The sequence below is a fragment of the Carettochelys insculpta genome, chromosome 10 (genome assembly GCF_033958435.1).
Source record: "Carettochelys insculpta isolate YL-2023 chromosome 10, ASM3395843v1, whole genome shotgun sequence".
Lineage (NCBI taxonomy): Eukaryota > Metazoa > Chordata > Testudines > Carettochelyidae > Carettochelys > Carettochelys insculpta.
The window spans coordinates 9,704,799-9,726,572 of NC_134146.1; the positions used below are offsets into that span (position 1 = coordinate 9,704,799).

Below are 21,774 nucleotides of genomic sequence, written 5' to 3' on the forward strand. Positions count from 1 at the left end.
GGCCAATAACGTAGGAGCTGGAATAACTGGATTTGCGTTATAGGGCTGGCTCATGACAGCGTTTTGAAAGCATTAGCTATTAAAGCCAGGCCAGGTGCTTTGCTGTTCTCTCTGGCTGCTTCAGTTGTCACAACAAGCCAGGCGGAATGGCTTGCTTTTGGGCCAGCTAGGAGCTGCTGACGTGATGCTTCTGCTAGTCAAGCTTCCTATCAAGTGCCTTTAATTTCTTATTTATGCCATTGCTGCATTAGTGCCTGCACAAACATCATGGTCTTAAGTTCCTCTCTCACACGAAGTGGTGGATTTTATTTGTGGGGACAGTGGCCTGAGGCTGCAGCTACACAAGCACATTCTTCCAGAAGAGCAGGCCCTTTTTCAAAAGAGCCCATGGCCTGTCCAAAAACAAATGCACTTTTTTGAGCTGAAATTGGAAGAACACGGCACTACTTCCAGCGGGCCAATTCCACACCCAGACCAGGAGACGTGCCTTTTTCTGAAACAATTCTTTTTTTTTTTTTTTTGGAAAAAAAAAAAAAAAGCATGTGTAGATGCCCCCGGTGGCGTGGGTCCTTCTTTCGAAAGGGCAGTCTTCACGGCAGTGGATTTTTTGATCCGTGGCCTGTTCTTTTGAAGGAGCGGAGGCTGTGCGGCCACAATCTGTCAAAAGAGCAGCTCAAGCTTTTGAGCCTCTTTTTTGCGTGTGGAGGCACTCTTTTGAAAGACTTTTTTTTTTGGGCAGACAGCTTGTGGAAGAATTTCTTTTGAAAGATTGCTGTAGTGTAGACATAGCATAAAAGACTGGACGAGGAGCAAAGAGCCATTACTATTGTTTGCCAAGACCAAACTATCTGCAAAGTGCCTGGATGATAAATTCACATACACAAGCAAGTTTTGAGTTAAAAATGCTAACGAACAGATACAGAAAACTCTTTCATAGCTGGCATTCTATCATCTGGGCCTCTCAAATAACCGGCATTTTAACCATAAGTAAATTTTAGTTCTGGTGTCCAAATGTTCAGCACAGTGAAAGTAAATACAAATAGAGCGTTTACAGTGTACAATATTACTGTTGTTGGTAAAGTACTCTGCATACATTTTTGTTTTGTAATAGCTAACCTTGTTTTCCTTCAGTGTTATGCATTGCTAGGTATACCTCTCTATTAGCCAGAATATTTGGCTATCTTGCAACCGCCCAGTCCCAGGGTTGCTCGATGGGAAAGCATTTACTGTATGTTTTTGCCATCACCGATAATGGTCTGACGTAATTTATACACCAACAAACTCTCTCTTTCCCCGTGCAACCTTGTTCCTGCTTTGTTGTCAAGCATTTAGATGTATTTTTCTTGATGTGTCTTGCTAGCAAAAGGCAGCTTCTAAATTAAAGAGAAATGGTAGTGTAACCCAATGCTGCAATTTGTGGTTGAGGTTTTTTTTCCATAGCATCTACTGGATTTAGACACTTTTTCCATTTAAAATGAACCAATGGCTAAATAAATTCCTTGGACTACTTGGAAAATCTTGGCCTGTAGATCCTGCAGATTGATTTTAGGGTGCTCTGTGGTAATCTAAACCATGGAGGAGATTTTTTTTTTTAATGTTTTACTTTGATTTTTAAATGTAGTGATGATGATGTTGGCAATCGAATTTTGAGGTAGCTAGCTACAAATTAATACTGATAATTTAAAACTAGCTTTTCACAGTAAAAGCCTCAGAAGTAGTCATGGGATAGAAAAAAAGTACATCATTGTCATATGTGATCCCTTTAAAGGCCAGCGGGGTAGGTAGTTTGTGCCATGCAGAAGAGATACAGTGCATCCATCCTGTTGTTGAACTGATTGAAGCGTCAGTAATTTAGAAGCTTCTTGTTGTGTCCAACTTATTCTTTCAAGGAAGCCAGTGTTGCTTCAGAGACAAATCTTTTATTTTTATTTTTTTGTAAATACAGGGAAGCAGCAACTTAAGACTAAGTCATGCATTTCAAGAGGTAGGCAGAGTCCTGTTGGCAGAAAGGGAAGAGATGGACGTGAGGCAAGCGAGGGAAGGAGCAGAAGAGAGGTCTTCGGAAAAGACGACAAGAAACCAAGTCCAGGCAGAGCACGTGCAACAGCTGAGGACATACGTCCAAACCTTCCTTACACTGGGAATTACAGTTACAATTGATCATACAATAGAAAACTATGAGCATGCTGAGTAAGTTGAACTGACAACGCTTGCCTTTATCCAGTAAGTGCTATACTAAATAAGAAGCATTAGAATACTAATGATAGGCATGCCATGACAGCCATTTTCTAGGGACCTGTTCAATATTGATGCCTCTGTACTTAGAGATGTAGCTAGAGTGCTGGATGAGAACAGTGACCGCTTTTCAGGGTAAGCCTTTGCAAGAGCTACTTATGCACTGAAATAGCAAGTAGAATTTGAGTTTATTGCATTTCTCATCAACTCCATGAGGCATTTCCTGCTCCTTTTTCTTTAATTTCCCACTTAATCACACTTATTGGTGCAGGGCACCTTGGGTATTACTTAGTTAATCACCTTTAGCAACCTTCTGAATGCAGATTATGCTCCAAGAGCATTCAACATTTTGTTTTTAAATTAACAGCACTGAAGGAGTCTCTCTCTCTCTCTCTCTCACACACACACACACACACACACACACACACGTGCGCGCTCATCATGTTGCACCAGGAGAAGTTTTTCTCTGATCCGGCAGCTCTCTCCTCCCAGCCCTCCCTCAGTTCCCGTGTACTGGCAATGAAGGATACTTGACCACTCAAAGGACAAGGCTCAGAGGTGGTGACTACTTTAGAAACCAACACTACGCTGGTCAGGTCAATGGATCCATGATTAGGGGTTATTTGCTCATGTGGCAGGCAAAAGCTACCTCTTGGAAAAGGAGGCAATTGTCTGGTTTGGGTTTCTAATGTGTAGAGATGCCGAGTACCAACTGGTATTGGATGTAGCTGGGGAGGAAGTTGCAGGCACTCAGCACCTCCCAAAGATCCTGTTTATGTGCTTAGCTGTGAATACCCATGGCCATAGTACCTATAGGACCAGAATATCATTCCTCACAACCATGTGACTGACCTAGGGAATGGATGAATGTAACTGAGGCAAGTAGCTGACCCTTGGATTGTATATAGTTTAAGACTGGTGATTTCCCAATGGCTGGCCTAGCTGTAGGCGATTTGCAAATGAGCGTGTGTGTGCTCTCTTTAACGTTACTGAATTGGCTACAAAAGTTTTTTTTTTTTAAATGTTCCTATTTGTTTGCTAGTGGTAGTTATTTTAAATAAAGTAATGCAGAAAAGAGTCATGGGAGATGTAGTTTTGAGATGACTGAATTGTAGGGTTTTTTTTAATCAATACTGGTCCTTGTAGAGGACCTGGGCATACATATTCATTAGTTTTATATTGCTATTAGCTGTTAGAGTTGCGTACATAAAGTAGACTCTAAACTCCTGTAACTGAAAGATTTTGGTATTTACTAAGTAAATGGGTAAGTGACAAGACATTGTTTCATTTCTTTGTGACCAAAAGGGGAAGGAAACCTGGAATTCTTAGGTGTTGTTTACTTCCAGTCATGTGACCAACTTCTCTTCATATCTAATTACCAGAAGTGTGGGGAATCACCTCTTCAGTAGCTTTCCAAGTTCAACAACCCCTGGGAATTGTGTGCAGTAGACCTTTGATTTTTGTGAGGGTTGCGTTCCCACACAATCTCGCATACCCCGAATTTTATGTAAATCAGTGGTGGCACTTCCCCAGGGATGGGAGCACCTGTGGGTGCCACTTCCCCAGGGCTCGGGGCAGGGGGTTTTAGCCTGCCTGGCTGCCCACAGCTACAGCCAGCTAGACAGGCTGATAGCCCTGGAGCTTCACCTTGTGCGAAACTCGCATTAATGTGAGTTTTGTGCAAGGTGAAGCACGTAAAAGGAGGGGTTACTGTACATCGAAAAAAGCCAAATCTATTTCAACATCATTTCATCCAAAGGAAGCGTGACTGTGGATTATTTAATTCCAAAAGGTTCTTTGTCAGGATTAGAATGCTCCCTTTTTTTCAATTAACTTTCCAAGAAGCAATATCTTGAGTGCAGCAGAGTAAATAATTAACACGGTGCTTTATGGTCACAAATATTTAGCTGTAAATCTAAACTTTTTTTTTTTTCTAATTTTTCTCTTTTTTATTCTACTCTCCCCACCCTCTCTCTCACACACAGAATTTTAGTTTATTCACTTTCTTAAATGTCAAAGAAATTTAATCTTGTTTTTACGCAGCTCCCATGCCTAGAGTTGGCTGCTCTATTGTGAACATTTTTGAGCATCTGAGAGGCTCACAGTGTCCATACTATACTGTTGTTATCGGAATAACCAAGGACTGACTATGGGGCTGTTCAGATAAAATGTAGAAGGAAAAAAACTGATTTGTAACAGCAGGACAAATATAGATGTAAGTCTCCAGCCTTTTTATTTATACAAGGATTCAAAGAACATATTTCAACTTTAGATAAACAGTGCAAGATTGTTACAAGTACCTTGGTAATAGAAAGAAATATATAATTGGCCAGATATGGCAACAAATGAAACAAATCTTAATCCTGCAGATAGAAATGCATTTTTAAAGCAAAAGTGTACCTTATCTCCCCAACCAGCCCACCAGAAAACAATAGGTTGTTTGTCATTTGTAAAATGATAAATATCTGTGGTCTCAAAGCCTGTAATGATCCCACCCTTAGTTAAAACATACAAATTATGGCACAAAAGAGCAAGTTGAAAGACAGAGATGAGTGTAAATCCACAACTCCACTTTGCTGGTTCTCTGCCTTCCAGGGATGTGAGTGAGTGTTTAATAACTCAGATAAGAACAGTAACATGAACAAACCCAATGTATTTTTTTTCCTTATCAGAACACTGAGCATCACTCTCCTGCTAACACAGAAGCGAATGGTCCTCTTCCCCTTCCAAAGTGAGTCATACTCCCCGGATAGGGGATATAGGATAACCGTTAACAAGAGAGTCCCCCAGGGCCATGACCTGTGGGTCAGTGCTTTCACTGGCAGGTACCTGCTAGGCATTTTTTCCCCTTCCATTGCATATGGCAATATCTGCCTAAATAGTTATAAAACTATTGCATGTGGTGTTCAGATTTTATTATTTTTGAAAAATCAACTCTAACGCCCTTTTTACATGTAATATTTGCCATTCTCCCACCACAACTGGGCTAGGCATTACATAAACATTGTATACGTGTAACGACATTCTGGGTAACATCATCACACTAGATGCATACGTGCAAACCTGTGTTAAACCACCTCATAGCTGATAAGAGTTCCATTAGCATCACCTTTCTTTAAGTTTTATCCAGCCTCTGGTGCAAAGAAGTACTGGCATCAGACTACAACCCCATCATCAAATGAAATAGTCTGTGCGAAAGCAAGGTGTGCTCTGGACACTGAATCTCCCCAAACTGGCTAACCACAGTCCAAGGTTTGGTTCCGGTGTATCAGTGTCGGCCCCTAATTAAGTGGCTAGGTTAGAAAACAGTGGTAGTTGCCCAAGAAACTAGGAATTTTAACTCCATGTGGGGGATGCAGACATCACTTCACCTGCTGTCTTGCAACATCTGTGAACTTTCCTAACTCGCTGACCCTAGAGTCGTACCTTAAACTGCACATTCCAAAACCAGTGACAGCACAAACAAAATTCTGCTTTTTCCACAGATTTTGTTATGCACTAAAACACATTCGCCCCCCAACCCCCCCGCCCTTTATGAGACACCAGAGTGCTTAAAAGGCTGATAACCCAATACACGTCTTACACATAAGATATGCTCTCCCTCCCCAAAATAAAATTCACACTAGTAGACAAAATTAGTAAGAGCAGAGCCCAGCCTCATGGTTGTGTATTGCCAAATACAGTCAACAGGACAATATTGTTACTCTAACGATACCTTTCTAAACCATGGTGGGAAGCAGATTAGGGAACCAAAGTGCATAGCTCTGTAAACCGAGATACCCCAACAGAGAGATATGTATGCGTGTATATTTATATATATCATTTGTTGACAGAAACAAAGCCTTTAGTTGGATCCATGCCCAACACTCACGTCATAAGCTACAGAAAAATGACTGGCTAAAATTAGGAGGCTGTGACTCTATTGCTTAGAGCAGAGGGTTGGATGGGCTAGACTCATCCTGGGCTTCAGTACCAGAAGATCCACTGACTCACAGCGTGTGACTGTAGATCAGACCCATGACCGTCTCCTTCATCAGTCAATGCAGTGGCAAGGTTAGAAGGGGAGGTGTGGGGCAAGCAGGTGTTCACTTGAAAAACTCCCCACGCCCAGATTATACGTCCCAGTCATTTTCCTGGGCAAGCAAACTGCCGCGGGACGTAATAACCCACTGACAACCAATTCTGTAACCAAGTTACTTTAGGTGTCATAAATCTAGTATGTCAGATTTCACCAAATTGCACTTTGGGGTGATTCCAGGGTAGATGGTTACTGTTGTCTCTGTCACTAACAAAGCACTTGTATCCATGGTTGAACAGAAATCTCTCACCGTACACATTATCCCCTCAGTGTTGCATGTTGTGATAGTGTCTTGCAGTTTTCAATTAGACCATCATAAATAGTGAACGTCAATGGTTTCAGGTATCATGCAAAATCTAAAAAGCTCTCTCCCACTCCCTCCAAAGTAGGAGGATCGTTAATTGCCACTGCTTGCTACTTTTAGGAAACAAAACGACTTGTGGGCGTGTACACAAAAGGACTGTTGCATTTTGGTTGCAAACACTTGGACAAAGAATCCCATTGCTGACTGAGTTTGATGGAGGTTTTTTCAACTACTTCCTTATGCTAATCAAAGCAAAGAAGTGAAGACATCTCTCTGCCTGCGTAAGCAATACAGTAGAAAAACCACAAAATAGCTCCTGTACATGACAGAGTGCTGCTCTTGGCCATCCCAGTTTAAAAGTTGCTCTCCCCTAACACTCTGTCATGCTTTAGCTGTTAATGGGTTAAGTGGCATTCTTGGCTATGGTTCTATAATAAGTCAACTGCGCATTCTGAGGCAGTCAAGCAAATGGTGACCCTCTGCAGGTACTTTTTTCTTTTCCCTATCTGCAAAGGCTTGTCTGAGGCCCCAGGAGCCTCTCTGTGGCAAAATAATGAAATAAAAAATGAGGTACAAAAAGCAGGGCCCAGCGTTCCGAAAAGACCAAACAAGGACGAGACAGCTCTAGCACTGCCTGGTACCACACACAATTGAAACCTTTTTTTTCTCCCTCTTTTTTGCCAAGATGAATTAAATATTGTCTATTTTTTTTTTGGCAAAGTTAAGACCTCAGCCACAGTCTCTTTCATGGCTGTACAAGTAAGTTACCGCCACAAGTACTGCGTTGCAATAACAGCCAGAGAAAGGAAGATTAGGAAGGAGGAAGGCAAATGTTTGCAGCTGGCCCCCTTCACACCACGTCCAGACTGGTTCGGAATAGCGTGTATTTCGGGTTGCCTGGTGCTCGGATTCTTGGAAAGTCTTTTGCCACAGACTTCATCAGGGCAGCCCTCGCCGCTCCCAGAGCCACTGATGTCATCACCTGCACATACAGAGAAACGCAGGATGAGACTGACCAGTTGAACTTCGTGCCTAGCACAGGACAGCCACCAATTCAGCCAGGCCAGGCACTTGGAGTCAGAATGTCACGCGAATCCCAGGGGAACGAATACACCAACAGACTCACTGGTTGCCCATTGGATCTCTACCGAGCTGGGCTGGCATAGACTGGAGCATCGGTACTGCATGCACTTGAATGAACAAGGGCTGGCAGGGTATGCTCAAGAAGGGAGTTAGCTCTGGTGTCTGTGAGTGAATCAGTCAGGTCCCTGCCAAACAAAGGTAAACACTGAGAGCACACTCACCCTTCTGTACTTGGTCTCACCTTGCTGTTCAAATGGCCTATTGCAGTAGCAGGTAGGTGCCCACTGGAAAATTTAAAAAAGTGACAAGACCACCCATGGGAGGCAGCATTAACCTGTTGTGCTTTGGCGAGGGAGAATTCATGATCTTTTGGCTTAAAGTTGACCTAAATAAGAAAAAGGGCTGGCATGACATGCAGGGCTCTTATGGATCAGACCCAAATCCCTTGGAAGGCAACAAAAACCCCCATTGACTTAACAAATGTTCAGATCCAGCCCCAAGTTAACCTAGCTCCAGCCCTAGACTGTTTGACCCCAGAACAATCCTGGGTCTCTTCAGCTGAATATAACTATTGCTGCTGGATATAGGGGGAGTTCCAGACTCACAAATCAGCTTCAGTGCTTAATTTAACGTGCAGTACATAATGCAGATTGCTTTGAAGTGAAAAGAAAGCTGCTGACTGGGGCAGCCATCAAGTGTAACTCTAAGCAGAGCACATAGCAGCATTCTATTCTGCTGATAATCAAGATGGAGACAACTTGTAAGAGTAATTTTCAATTGACTATGTTTGCCCTCAACAAGGTAGCAAGGGGTGCCTGCTGGGCAGCCTTGGGCCCTGCGGAGACACTTTACGGAGCAGTGCAGCTTCTGTAAGTGCACTAAAAATCAGCTTGCTTAAGGTTTTGACCTGTAGGACTTGGCTGGTGATAGTTTTTCCAATAGCATAAATGGGCTACTGTAACTGAATATAGTTATTTAAAACAACAAAGAGAAAGCGAAGCCCAGGCCTACGTGAATGTTCACCTGAAACACAAAGTGTTATGCAAGACATCATGCCTTTCTTTCGACTCTACCAAAGAGCCTGGCTCAACGTTCCTTGTTTACTTATTTATTTAGACAGAGATTTTCATATTCTGAAATAAGAAAAGATTAAAAAGGGCAGTTTTTCTCCTGAGACTTCTATATGCAGGATTATTTTGATGGCAAATCCCAAAAGCAAACATAGACTTTAGTAAAAACAATGAGAAGTCCTGTGGCACCTTACGGACTAACAGATTTATTGGAGCATAAGCTTTCATGGGCAAAGACCCACTTGCCCACAAAAGCTTATGCTCCAATAAATCTGTTGTCTATAAGGTGCCATAGGACTTCTCGTTGGTTTTGCAGATACAGAATAACACGGCTACCCCTCTGATACAGACTTTTGTGAGACGCTCCCCTTTGCTGCTCTGGGGGTCTCTAAAAGCTTTACCCCGCCTTCTACTCTGTCAGTTAAACACAGATGGGTTTGCTACAGCAGAGCTGAAAAACACAGGGACTGCAAAACACTGTTTCTCTCAGGTGGGTTTTTTATCTTGCCCAGGTGAACAGCAGGGTCAGCCTGGGTTAGATCATAATGATGGTGTACTGGGTTTTCAGCCACAATTACAGCCCATTTCCATGGCAGCTGCAAACGTCTTCCTGCAGTGTCCCTCTGATTGCTTTCCTTCAGAACTATCCAGATGGATTCCATTCCATTGTATTGGGGGTGGGCATGGGTGCTGGAAATGCCATGCTGCTGAATCACACCAGCTGGGAGGAATTCCTCAGACGAGTTAATGGTTGTACAGATATGGAGATCAAATATGGCTGTGGGTGATTGTGGTTGAAATGGTTTCACTCAGCCCTAGCTGCCAGTAGACTGTGCCTAAGCATAGCAAGAGTCACCCCAGCACAAAATTCAAGCACACACACCACTACCTACTTAGTCTGTGACTGTACCTTGACTACACACCCTTGCTAGGGGCCTAACAGAAGGGTGCAGGTTCTACAGTCTTAAAGGGACGGCCATGCTCAGCGCTGACCATGCATGGCCTTATAGCTGGGCGGTGAGGCCTACTAGCTGAGGTGAGAAATCAGAACTTCCCTGCTTTCCTAGCAGCTGTTCAAAAGACATCTAAAGATCACATTGGGGGATGGGTAGCAGCCCGTGTTGTGGCCAACATCCTTCCAATCCAGAACAGGCTCTTGCCGCAGGTGCTGCAGAACACAAAGAGTGGTGTGCGCCAGCCCAGGACTGCCCCAGGACACCTCATTCTGTTGCTCTAATGGCCTTTTGCATGCGAGAATCCCACAGGCTGGATGCAAAACCCACACGCCACACTGTTCAATAACAAGAGCCAGCAGTTGTTCTGAACGGCCCCGTGCTTGCTGCAGCGCAGGGAACTGCAACGTCCCGCACGGGTTGGAAACCAGTACCCCATCGTTGGTTCAAATAGAAATAAAAATACCACCCCAGGAATGGGGGCCCTCAGTCTCTCTCGTTTCATTGTGCACTGCCAGGAACTGGGACTAACGGACTTTTTCCAGCTGTCATTCAGAAATCACTTGGTATTCCCGGTCTGCCCTCCTCCCTCTCCCCTTACTTGTGATGAATTTCTGTTGTACTCACTAGCATCCTGGAAGTCCACGTCGTTCCCATTGTAGGCATTGCGCAGACGGTTTGTCATGATCTTCAGCTGCATGATTTGCTGCCGAATGGTCATATCTGGCTTGGTGATGTCCACCTCTACTTCTGGATTATTAATCTGATTGGCCAGACCATCTCCCATCACCTCCGGTAAATACCTGCACAGCAAATCAATTTGTTCAGGTTACTTTCCCCAAACAGCACGTTCCCCAATGGTGTTCACACCTGATAATCTGCAGGTGCGAGAGGGAGGGTGAGTTTTGCAGCTGGCTGACATCACTGTGGCATTGACTTGTGTTCCAGTCCCGGCCTCCTGTGCCTGGTTGGTTTGTCTTTCTGCTCACACTCCGGCAGCAGTGCAGGACCACCCCCTCCCTTAAAACTGTGCAGCGCGGTGGAGCAGGTGTGGCATTTCAAAGGGGCCTGAAGCTCCAGCCACTAATGCTGCTGCTGCTCTGGCAATGGTGGCAGCTGGATCTCTGGGCCCCATTTGAAACGCCGGGGCCTGGGGCAACTACCCTCATTTACCACACGGCAGCGGGCCTGGGAAGAGGCCAGCAGATTTGCCACTGTATAAGCACCCCAGTGCTACCTCTTTCTGCTGGAGGCTGGACTGCACATTGCTACTGGCTATAGAGTTGAAAAAAAATCTCAGAGGGGCAGCCCTGTTAGTCGGTCACATCACAACTGGTCCCGCTAGTGACAGGTAACTCCCTCCCCTCCACCCCCACTTCATAAAGCTTGGATTCTGATTTTCCACTCCAAATCCGTATGCCTGATGCACTGGATTTTCCCCAGAAAAGCTCACGACCTAATACATTAATTTGTCTCTAAGGTGCCACAGGACTGCTCCTTACTGATAGACTTGGGTATTTCAGCTGAGGCCATACAGCCTCTTGCTTTTCAAGACAAGTCTCAGGCTCTCCTTGTGCTGCTGACAATGAGCTCAGGGACATCACACAATATGTGTCCATCTGGGTCTCTGTTTAAGGGTATGTCAGCCCTAGGGAGGGTCTCAGCTTCTGAAAGGTAGCATGTCCCACTGCCCCAGGGCTTAGATCATCCATGTGCTGAGATGCTGCCCCATGCCGGCACCAGTGGGGTAGGCCATGTGGCACCCAGTCCATTACACACAAAAGGGGTTTATCCTCACACGACAGCACTGGAACTGTTGGATTCACTATCTGCTGTGATTGACAAGGCAGCTGGGAAATCCTTATGCCCAATGAAGTGGGAGCTGGGCCGCTAGTGACTGACACTGTATTTCTCGCTCCTCGATGTCACTGTCAATCAAGCCACTAAAATGTCTGCTGAGGAACTCTGGCATTTGAGGCAATGCCTGAAAACATTTTTCCAGACAAAGGCCCAGATTCCCAGCTGCCAGCGATCAGGCTGCCTGGGATGGTTGTAGGGTGAGGGGCTTTACAACAGCTCAGGGTGCGGTATGAGGTTTGAACCTTGGGCAGAGCGTCTCTACAGAATATCCGAGGGGTGAAGCTTAAGAGGGCCCCTTGCCAAACCCAGGGTAAACGTTTGCAATTCCTGGCAGCACCTCTGGCTTTCTCCCCCAGCGGATCAGCTCACTCTACTAACGGCATTCCACGCCTCTGGAAAGCGGGTGGAGATTCCGTGTGTAAGTCTGTGGCAAATGTGCCTCCCTGTGTAACAGTCTAAAATGCGAGACAACAGAGCACACTTGGAATTCAAGGCCTGGACCACAGTCAAGCTTTGCTTTGGTTCCTGAGGGGCTGGAGCTGAGCCCTTTAAACTGGCCAGAGCTGAAAGCAGGGCCAAGTCGAGGGCTGTCGTTGAGAGACTCACAAGGGATGTGGTAGCCACAGCCAGACTCCTGCGCATCGGACGGATTAGCCCTGGAGGGGCTCAGAACTGGGGCGGAATGAAGGTGGAGGGGAGCTGCCTGTAACTGTGGTGTTCAGCCCTCAGGTGCCGGTGCAGAGGCACTCAGGCAAAGGCGCGCCTGATTCCCCTGATCAGTCCCCTATGGGTCCTGGTCCTCACAAGGCCCTTGCTGGGGCCGGGGACCGCACTGGGGCCTTAACACCCCTTGGTGAGTAGCGGACACAGGATTAGGGTTGAAGCAAGCGGGGGGAACTGCCCTGGAGGGAAACCCCTCCATGACAGAGTTTGTGTTTGCAGGCTGCAGAACTCCATGGGCAGGGAGGAGGGAGGAATTAGTTTCTCTCTGCACCTTAGGGATGTTCGGAGTTATAGGTAGGGGCTGGAGTGCTGTCATGGGGGTGCTCCAGCCAGGCCCATGGATGGGGTGGGGTGGCTGGTCGTGGGGATGGGACAGCTGGTGAGATCCCCGTGCTGTGGACAGAGGCTGCTCCACCCCAGCTAGAGCTTCCACCCCACAGTGCACTGGGGGCTGTTGCGGACAGAGGCTGTGCTGGCTGGGCTGGAGTGCTCCTGCTCCCGACACTCCTGGGCTGGGCCTCTGCCAATGGAGGCTGCTCTGGACATGCTGGAGTGCCCCCAACCCGTGGCGCTGCAGCCAGACCAGAACCACCCCCATGACTCGGGTAACCAGTTAAACCTAGCATTAAATTGGTTAACTAATTAAACGGGATTTCACAGCCCGACTGCACCTGGGAACTCCAGCATGGAGACTGGGTGCGTCTCTGTCCAGACTCCTGCTCCTTACCTGCCCTTGGTCATTCCGTTCCAGCACTTGTCCTCATTCGTTGAGCTGGATGTTATTTTCTCATTGCAAAGAGTACTTGGAAGGGCAACCCAGTAGTCCTGGAGATCTCTCAGCTTCCCTTTGGCATCAGAAACCTGTAAGACAGAGGGATAGTCTGGGCCCAATGAAACATCTATTAAACCCCAGAAGGCGGTTCGTCTGGCTAAATGCTTCCAGCTCATTGATCGTAGAGCACTGCTGTTTTTACACGTGCAGGGAAAGAATCACAGAATCCTAGGGCCGGAAGGGACCTCAGGAGGTCATCTAGTCCAGCCCCCTGCTTCAAGCAGGATCATCTCCAACTAAGTCATCCCAGCCAGGACCTTGTCAAGCCAGGACTTAAAAACCTCGAGGGATGGAGAACCCACCACCTCTCTAGGCAATGCATTCCAGGGCTTCACCACCCTCCTGGTGATATAGTTTTCCTAATATCCAACCTACACATCTCCCTCTTCAACTTCAGAACATTACTCCTTGTTCTGCCATCTGACACTACTGAGAACAGTTTCACACCCTCCTCTTTAGAGCTCCTCTTCAGGAAGTTGAAGGCTGCTATTAAATCACCCCTCAGTCAACTCTTCTGTAAACTAAACAAGCCCAAATCCCTTACCCTATCTTCGTAGGTCTTGTGCTCTAGCCCCTTAACCATTTATGTTGCCCTACGCTGAACCTGCTCCAGTACATCCACATGCTTTTTATGCTGCGGGGGGCCCAAAACTGGACACAATATTCCAGATGTGGTCTCACCAGTGCCAAATAGAGGGGAACAACCACTTGTCTAGATCTGCTTGAAATGCTGCTCCTGATGCACCCCAGTATGCCGTTAGCCTTCTCAGCTACAAGGGCACACTGTTTACTCATATCCAGCCTTTCATCCCCCATTACCGCTAGGTCCCTTTCCGCTGTACGGCTGCTGAGCCAGTCAGTCCCCAGCCTATAACAATGCCTGGGATTCTTCCGCCCCAGGTACAGGACTCTACACTTCTCATCGTTGAACCGCATCAGATTTCGTTTGGCCCAATCTTCCAATTTATCCAGGTCACTCTGGATTCTCTCTCTACCCTCCAATGTTTTGTGTCATCTGCAAACTTGCTGAGGGTGCAATCCAGTCCCTCATCCAGGTCATTTAATAAAGATGTTGAACAACACCAGCCCCAGAACCGAGCCTTGCAGCACTCCGCTTGAAACCGACCACCATCCAGATATTGAGCCATTGACCACGACGTGTTAGGCCTGATTCTCAAGCCAGCTTTCTATCCATCTTACAGTCCAAGGATCCAATCCATATTTCCTTAACTTATGGGCAAGAATGTTGTGGGAAACTGTATCAAAAGCTTTGCTGAAGTCAAGGTATATCACATCTACTGACTTCCCTATGTCCACAGAGCCTGTTACCTCATCACAAAAGCTAATCAGATTGGTCACCAGGACTTGCCCCTGGTGAATCCATGTTGGCTACTTTTGATCACTTTCCCTTCTTCCAAGTGCTCCACAATGGATTCCTTGAGGAGCCCCTCCATTATTTTCCCAGGGATTGAGGTAAGGCTGCCCAACCTATAGTTCCCTGGATTGTCCTTCTTTCCTTTTTTAAATATGGGCACAACATTTGCCTTTTTCCAGTCATCTGGGATCTCTCCCGATCTCCAAGAGTCTTCAAAGATAATGGCCAAAGGGTTTGGCAATGAACTCTGCCAATTCCCTCAGTACCCTTGGGTGCATTAAATCCACACCCATGGATTTGTGCACATCTAGTTTTTCTAGATAGCTCAGAACTGGTTCCTTCCCCATAGATGGCTGCCCTCCACCTTCCCATACTGCATTGTCTAGGACCGTAGTGTGGGAGTTGACTTTGTCTGTGAAGAGTGAGGCAAAAAAATCACTGAGTGCAAAAAAAGCACTGAGTATTGAACACTAACATTGCCTTAAACAACAGCCCTCAAGCACAAAGAGCCAGAAAACAGAACTCCATGTTTACGTGTTAAGGACTGCTCAGCTGCATCCAGCTGTTTTGTAACACAACGACAAATTTGAACCCCTCTAATCTGGAACTCTCTCATCCGGCAACATCCATAATCTGACATGATTTTAGTTAGGCGGACGACCACTCTCATGGGTGTGGACAAGTTTCCTGTGGTCCCATAAAGGTTGTCTGCAGCTGCCAGTCCTGGTTCAGTGTTCTGTGCTGTTATTTAGCTGTAATTTACTCCTAAATATCTTTTAAGAGCCCAGTAAGCAGTGGAAGTGCTGGAAATGTGCTAGACAACATTAACGTCCCATGGTCCAGCAAATTCTCTCGTCTGGTACTGGTCAGGTCCCAGAGGTGCTGGATGAGAGAGGTTCAACCTGTAGCATTATAGCTGGCTTCTTCCTAACCACGCCCCCAGGCCCACCCATTCAAATCACCATAAGGGAAGAGACCATTCTGTAGGCAACAGAAGATGCCAAGTGATCCCATACAGGGTTGACGCCTACAGCTCTTGAAAACACTGGGCCATAGGTCTGTGAGAGTCCTGACCCATGACAAGGACAGACACAATATGCAGCAGGAGACACATTTTATAAACATGTTTCAAATATGGAATACACTTACTAGCTTCTCCAGCCCAAGCCCGGAGGATTTATCATCGGTGACAGCTTTCCCCCTTCTTTTCTTATCCTCTCCGCTTGATGCTTTGGTGCTGATTTTGGGATTTCCACAACCTTGGAAAACCTGAAAAAAATGCACAAAAATTCTTTTGTATTGCATTTGAGCAGTTTCACCCATTAGCTTGTGACACGTGTTTCTTACTTTTCCTGTTAAGTTCCTCATTTACTCCCACTCACCTGATCTTGTCAATGTTCAGACCTGTCATGACAATTTATTAAAAAGAAAAAGAAAAAAAAATATCTCCAGCAATTTTGCGTTTTTCTTCCATGATTCTAAAAACTCATCAAACTCTTAAAAGAAAAAGCCAGGCAACTCTCTGCCTTTCCCTCCAATGCAATCCTTGTGTATTATCCAACCACGGCACGAGTGCAAATGGCAGCTCAGTGGTAAGACCTCTAGTGAGGCCATCACTGGACAGTAACACAGATTGTCACTAATTCACACAGTGGTTCACGCTGGTGCACTACCATCTGCGAGGACTCTTACCAAACTGGACGTGAAGGCTGGATGTGAGGAGAGAGGGAGAGAGAGAGGAACACTGACTTGCTGTTCATAATTATAATATTATTGTACAAGACCAACTCTGAGACACTTGTTTCTAATGCACCTTATTGGATTCAGCAAGAGCTACACGGTAGCTGGGTGCTGAGTTTTAGTCTGTAATGCTAGGATCTAGCTCTCTCCTGCAGCTATTCCACAGCGTGTGCTTTTCAATATTAGCCTTTGAAGATTTACCGTCAAACATTAATATTAAAATAACTAACAATTCACATTTGCTCTCATTGACACCAGTGAATGCATATTAATAGTTTATTCTCTGCTATGGTTTATGAAGCAATAAACTGGTCTAAATAATATATTACATATAGGGTAAAACATGAACTCCTGGTTTTACAAGCTGCTGAGTCAGTAAAGCAGTCTCAGCTTCTTTCCTCAGAGTATCAGATGAGATTTCAGGACCACTTAATGTTTAGTTTTAAATGCATCCAAACACTGACAGGAATCATATAATCCCTGGGGCTGAGAATTCTGATGACCGGGAGATATATCCGAAATCTGTCTCTCTGTAAATCCAACTAGAAGAGCTCCACTTTTGAAGGAAGACGCGTCAATAAATATTTCTGTTCTACGTTTGAAAAGAAGCTTGTGGATTCTCAAGTACTTCCAAGGCAATTAGTAACTCGGGAATATGTTCAATAGCATCTGCTAAGACTAAATTTTTTAAAATCAATTGGCCCAGATGAGTTACACCCAAGAGTTGACTAAGGAGATGTTTGATGCGCTGATGCTAATTTGTAAATAAGTCCTGGAAAACTGGGGAAATTCCAGACTCCCAGCAGTGTGATAATATTGTGGCAATAGTCACAAAGGGCAAGTAGGATAACCTGGGTAATTATAGAGCGTTCAACTGGACATCAACTCCCGGTAAAATAATGAAAAGCCTAGTACAGGAGGATTGCAAGGACAGGAATATTCCTAAAACTGTTAGGATGCTTTTTAAGAAAACTAGGAAACCAGGTTTGTTCAATGGTATGTCTTGTTTAGATTAATGGAGCTCTGTAATTGCTCTGAATTTAATAATGCACAGCATTTAGATTGAAAAGTTCACACTATGCAATATCAATAAAGTGCACATTAAATGGACTCGGAGCTGGCTAATTGGTTGCCCTGCACTCTGTGCTTTTGGGGGCCCCATAGGGCCCAGGGCAGTCTGGGGAACTACTCCCTGGGAGATTACCAGAGGGCCTGGTGCTGGCAACAGGGGTCAGGCCATCCCCGACAATCACCAGTGGTGGTGAGAGCCACAGGAGGTGGAGTAACCCATTCCTAACCTGCTCTGCTCCACTCCGCCATCTCCCAGTTGGGTCATTTCGCTTCATCATGGGGGCAGGAAGTGGAGTGACCCGGCTCCAGCCTGCCCCATTCCCCAGACATCAGCTCCCAGCTGTGATGCTCGGGGGAGCAGAGCAGACTGGGTCGCTCCACTTCCTGTGCCTCCTGCTGTCACAGTGAAGGGGGCAGGGCTTCCTGCCAGTTCTGGGCCCCCGGCAATCCCCTGGGGTTGCACTGCTTGGGGGCGGTGACTTGATGACAGGGTAGAAGTACCTTCATGGGGAGTTACTAACAGGCTCTTTAACCAAGCAGTGGAAAACAGGAGAAACACCTGTGACTGGCTGGATGTTAAAGCCAGACAAATCTGAATTAGAAATGAGGCACAAACTGTTCACAGTGAGGGCAATTAACCATCAGAACATACTCCCAAAAGAAGTGGTGAAGTTGCCACCTCTTGATGTCTTCAGCTCCAGACTGTCTGCCTTTCTGGAAGAAGCCTGAGTTCAACACAACCTCCTGGGCTCAATGCAGAGGTAGGTTAGCGGAATTCTCTCTCCTGGGACATTCAGGTCAGACTAGGTGATCCAATGGTCATTCCTAGCCTTAAACTCCATGAATCTGTGAGATTTCCAGCGACCACCTATGGCTTCTGGGTCAGCCCCAAAAAGAAATGCTTCACTAAAAGAACAGTCTTTCTGTGCTAGTCTAGTTTCCTACCTCAGAGGCTGAGGTAGAAAATTTGCCCGAGTCATTCTGCTTTCACTACATGTTTCAGGTTTGGTTCTTACTTCATCCAACTTCATCCAAACTCCTTCTTCTTCTTTTTTTTCCCTTCTCCTGTCAGTACTGATGCAGACTTACTGAGGTGCTGCTGACTCCACACAGCACATCCTGGTTAAGATGTGGTTGTGTACTGGACACCACACAGGACACAAAGAAAGCCATAATCCACGCACCCAGGCAATTACAAGAGGTGGTGAAAAGCAGACACACAGTACATGACAGGGGTCAGAGGAGACTGCTGTCTTGCAGCTGGGCTCTTCTCAACAACTTCAGGGGCTTTGTTCTAACTTTATGAGTAGGCGACTGCAATAAAGTTAGGGTTTTTGCATCTGAAGTGAGTTTTAAGGAAGGACCGGTGTAGACAGAGAGTGGAATGGCCGTGCACCCTGTATAAGAGAGAGACTGCATACAAGACAGCCCAATCGCTTGAAATATCAAAAGAAAATTGTTGTAAAATATCAGAAGGCTGTAAAAAAAAAGGTCCAGCCCAAGGTTATTTGCAATATGAGGATGAATAAGACTAGAGAGGTCAGCTTGATAAGACAAACTGGACAGTTTCCTTTACCCAGAGGAGTGAAGTTTTGATTAGTTACATCATTACTACCCAACTGTCCATGTTCTGAAAGGGTTAAGAAAGGTTTTAAGATCCATTGAAAATTCACACAGAGATCTGCACCTGCCCTTACAATAAGATTACCACTGCACAGTTTTCCTGCAGAATTTAAGATCAGCTTCAATCCAGAATCTTAGAACAGAATCTCAGTACAGATTTGCCATTATTTTCCACTGCAGCCATGGGCCACTTATTTATTCTCCCTGCCTCAGTTTCTCTATCTGTAACCTTGGAGTGATAATACTGTAAACCCTCGAGTTACACAACCCCACGTAACTCAAATTTTCGTGTAAGTTGAGGGAAGGCAGGAACCAGACTGCAGCTAGCTCTCAGAATGGTGAGGAGTCCTGGCTCCCAGCTCCCCTCTACTTGCAGAACCAGGAACTGAGCAAGACAGCAGCCTTGTTCAGTTTCCTGGCTCCAGCCAGTGAAGGGAAGCTGGGAACCAAGGGCAGCCTGGCTCCTGACTCCCCGTCTTTCCTTGGGGCCAAGAAACTAACCAGGGCTACTGCTCTGGAAGTTTCCTGGCTCTGGAAGCGCAGGGGAGACAGCCCTGCTGCCTGGTTCCAGCTCCCCACCACTCTGGGGACCAGGAACCTGCTCCTGTCGGGGTGGCAATTGTGTTAATTTGAGATGTGCAACTTGGTTGCATGTATCTCGAGGGTTTGCTGTACTTATTTGATGTACAGGCACGTTGTGAATGTTAGCCAGTCAGTGTTGACAAAGACCCTTGAGGATGAAGGATATTAAGCATTATGTTTATTTTGCATCATACTGGGCCAGAAGAAACTTTTACATGACTATGAGACTGACAATCTCTCTGCATTCCTGTCTTTGAATGGCGAGCTGCCTCTTTGGGCATTTTCATTCTCTTCTGTATCATCAGTTTTCTGCAATAATGGCCCCGCCTTTTTTCCCCTGAATGCTCCCTTTCTGTGGATTGCTTGTCTGACGTTAAGCCTCTGCCTCCATATAGTGTCACTGGCTAGCACGTTCATTTACCTGTGTACCAGTATTTAGCACTGCTGGCTGGATCTCATTTTTATGGCATGGCTGGTTACAAATAGTATGCTCAGAACTTTTTGTAGGACCCCTTTCGGTTATTAATACAAGCAACCACATATATACATCAGTACAAATGGGCTCCATGGTAGCCAATGCAACCCAGAAACATCCTGCCTCAAACACCTAGTCATATCAATGGTTTCTGTAGCCTTCTTGGAGGGTCAGCAAATTCAGGCTCCCTCAGACCAACAGAACAAATATCTGGAGATCTGCGTGGCCAAATGAGGAACCAGGTGCCTTAAGCTGACCTGCAAAATTGTAAGTTGATAAATAAGATGGTGAACGAAAGGGAAGAATTCACATGGTTTTTGAAAGATGATTTGTGTGAGTGTGGATGGGTAGGTGGATGGGGGGCTGGTTCTTGTAAATTTAATTCAAGAAACATCTTTTTCAGAGTAAGCTACTTGCTTCTTTGGGAGTCTCAGGCTAGTTGTTTATTTAATCAAGTTTGAATTTGCTAGCGGATGTTATGAATAAAGATCCTAAAATAGTAGTACATTAGCACACAATTCCTTAGTGCACAGAGATCAAGCATTTGAACATTAGCAAATGTTGCCAACTCATTTCTGAGTGCTCTTCATATGCTGACAACTTGTCACATGTCTAAACTGTAGCAAGGATATTTAGGTTAAATATTAGGAAAACATTTCTAATGGTAGTTTGGTTTGGAATAGGCTTCCAAGGGAGGTTATGGAATCCCCATCACTAGAGGTGTTTAAGAACAGGCTGGACAAACACCTGTCAGGATGGTTTAGAATAGATGGTGTACTCCATCTGGCCTCTGTGCTGGGCTTTACCTCCAGTGGTCTATTCCAGCCTTCCATTTCTGTGAGTCTGTGACATCTCTTGTTCCATGGTAATCCAAATGTTTCATCTGTCTACTTTTGGTCCAAAATCTTTGAAAAATCTTTAAAAGTTGTACATAAAGTATTAAAAACTGGGTTGTACAGAAATAAAACTAACTAGTTTCATTGCTGCAGTTTATCATTTATAGTCCTATTACTATGGCTGACATGAACAATTCTTTCAGGGAAACAAAAACATAGAAGAATAATGAAAAACACTTTGTGGCATTTATAGATCCAATTCATTCCTCTATTTTCTTTCTTATTGTAATTGATCACTCTATTTCTAGGTTATATTAGCATTGTGTTTTGTGCTGCACTGGTAGTTCTATCCATCTCCCTGCTTGGTCTATCATTGACTTATGTATTTGCCATCCAGATTCATTTTCCATCAGAATCTGTTACAGAACTTCAAAAATGTGGGAAAGGCGGGGGGAGGGGGGACAGGAGTCAGGGGGAGCACAAATAAAAATTATTCTGCTGGTAGCAGCAGCCTGAATGGGTTGTTGAGCAACAGCATTAGAAAAATGACACTAGGATGAATTCATTCCAGCACACGGTGATACAGACAGCTAATGTGTCAAATTCTGCTCGGAGCTGCTGCTGGGCAAACCTTTATGGACAAAGGGTGAACAGCTGTAACTAGCAAGAAAATGTAGTGTTAGTTTCTATGCTGGGGAGGAGGAGATTTCAAGTACATACTTCCTGCAAAGATGAGTCTGTCTAAGACACTGATGGGCAAAACCACAAAGCTGAGTACCCGGGAAAGGGAACTCCCCTCTCCTCCCAAACAGAACATCTAACTTTTCTGGAAAAACCACCCCAAAACGGCAGCTTGTGTTAACTTTCCACAAATTGTAATCCCGTTTCCTCCCCAAACAACCAGAGCCTCTAGCCATGCTTAAAGACAGACAGC

General features: G+C 45.4%; 2 protein-coding genes across 2 annotated transcripts in view; one reads left to right on the top strand and one right to left on the bottom strand.

The window, feature by feature from the left end:
* The window catches only part of ANKMY1 (ankyrin repeat and MYND domain containing 1), an 83,343-nt gene extending 79,861 nt beyond the window's left edge, over positions 1-3,482 (top strand). The window contains exon 18 of the mRNA XM_075003948.1: positions 1,946-3,482. Coding sequence (XP_074860049.1) covers positions 1,946-2,160 — 215 coding nt within the window. The 3' untranslated portion in view covers positions 2,161-3,482. The remainder of the gene's footprint in view (positions 1-1,945) is intronic.
* A 1,196-nt stretch (positions 3,483-4,678) lies between these two features.
* The window catches only part of GPC1 (glypican 1), a 316,778-nt gene continuing 299,682 nt past the window's right edge, over positions 4,679-21,774 (bottom strand). The window contains exons 6-9 of the mRNA XM_075004430.1: positions 15,663-15,782; positions 13,034-13,167; positions 10,351-10,526; positions 4,679-7,599 (exon numbers count right to left, since the gene is read on the bottom strand). Coding sequence (XP_074860531.1) covers positions 7,382-7,599; positions 10,351-10,526; positions 13,034-13,167; positions 15,663-15,782 — 648 coding nt within the window. The 3' untranslated portion in view covers positions 4,679-7,381. The remainder of the gene's footprint in view (positions 7,600-10,350; positions 10,527-13,033; positions 13,168-15,662; positions 15,783-21,774) is intronic.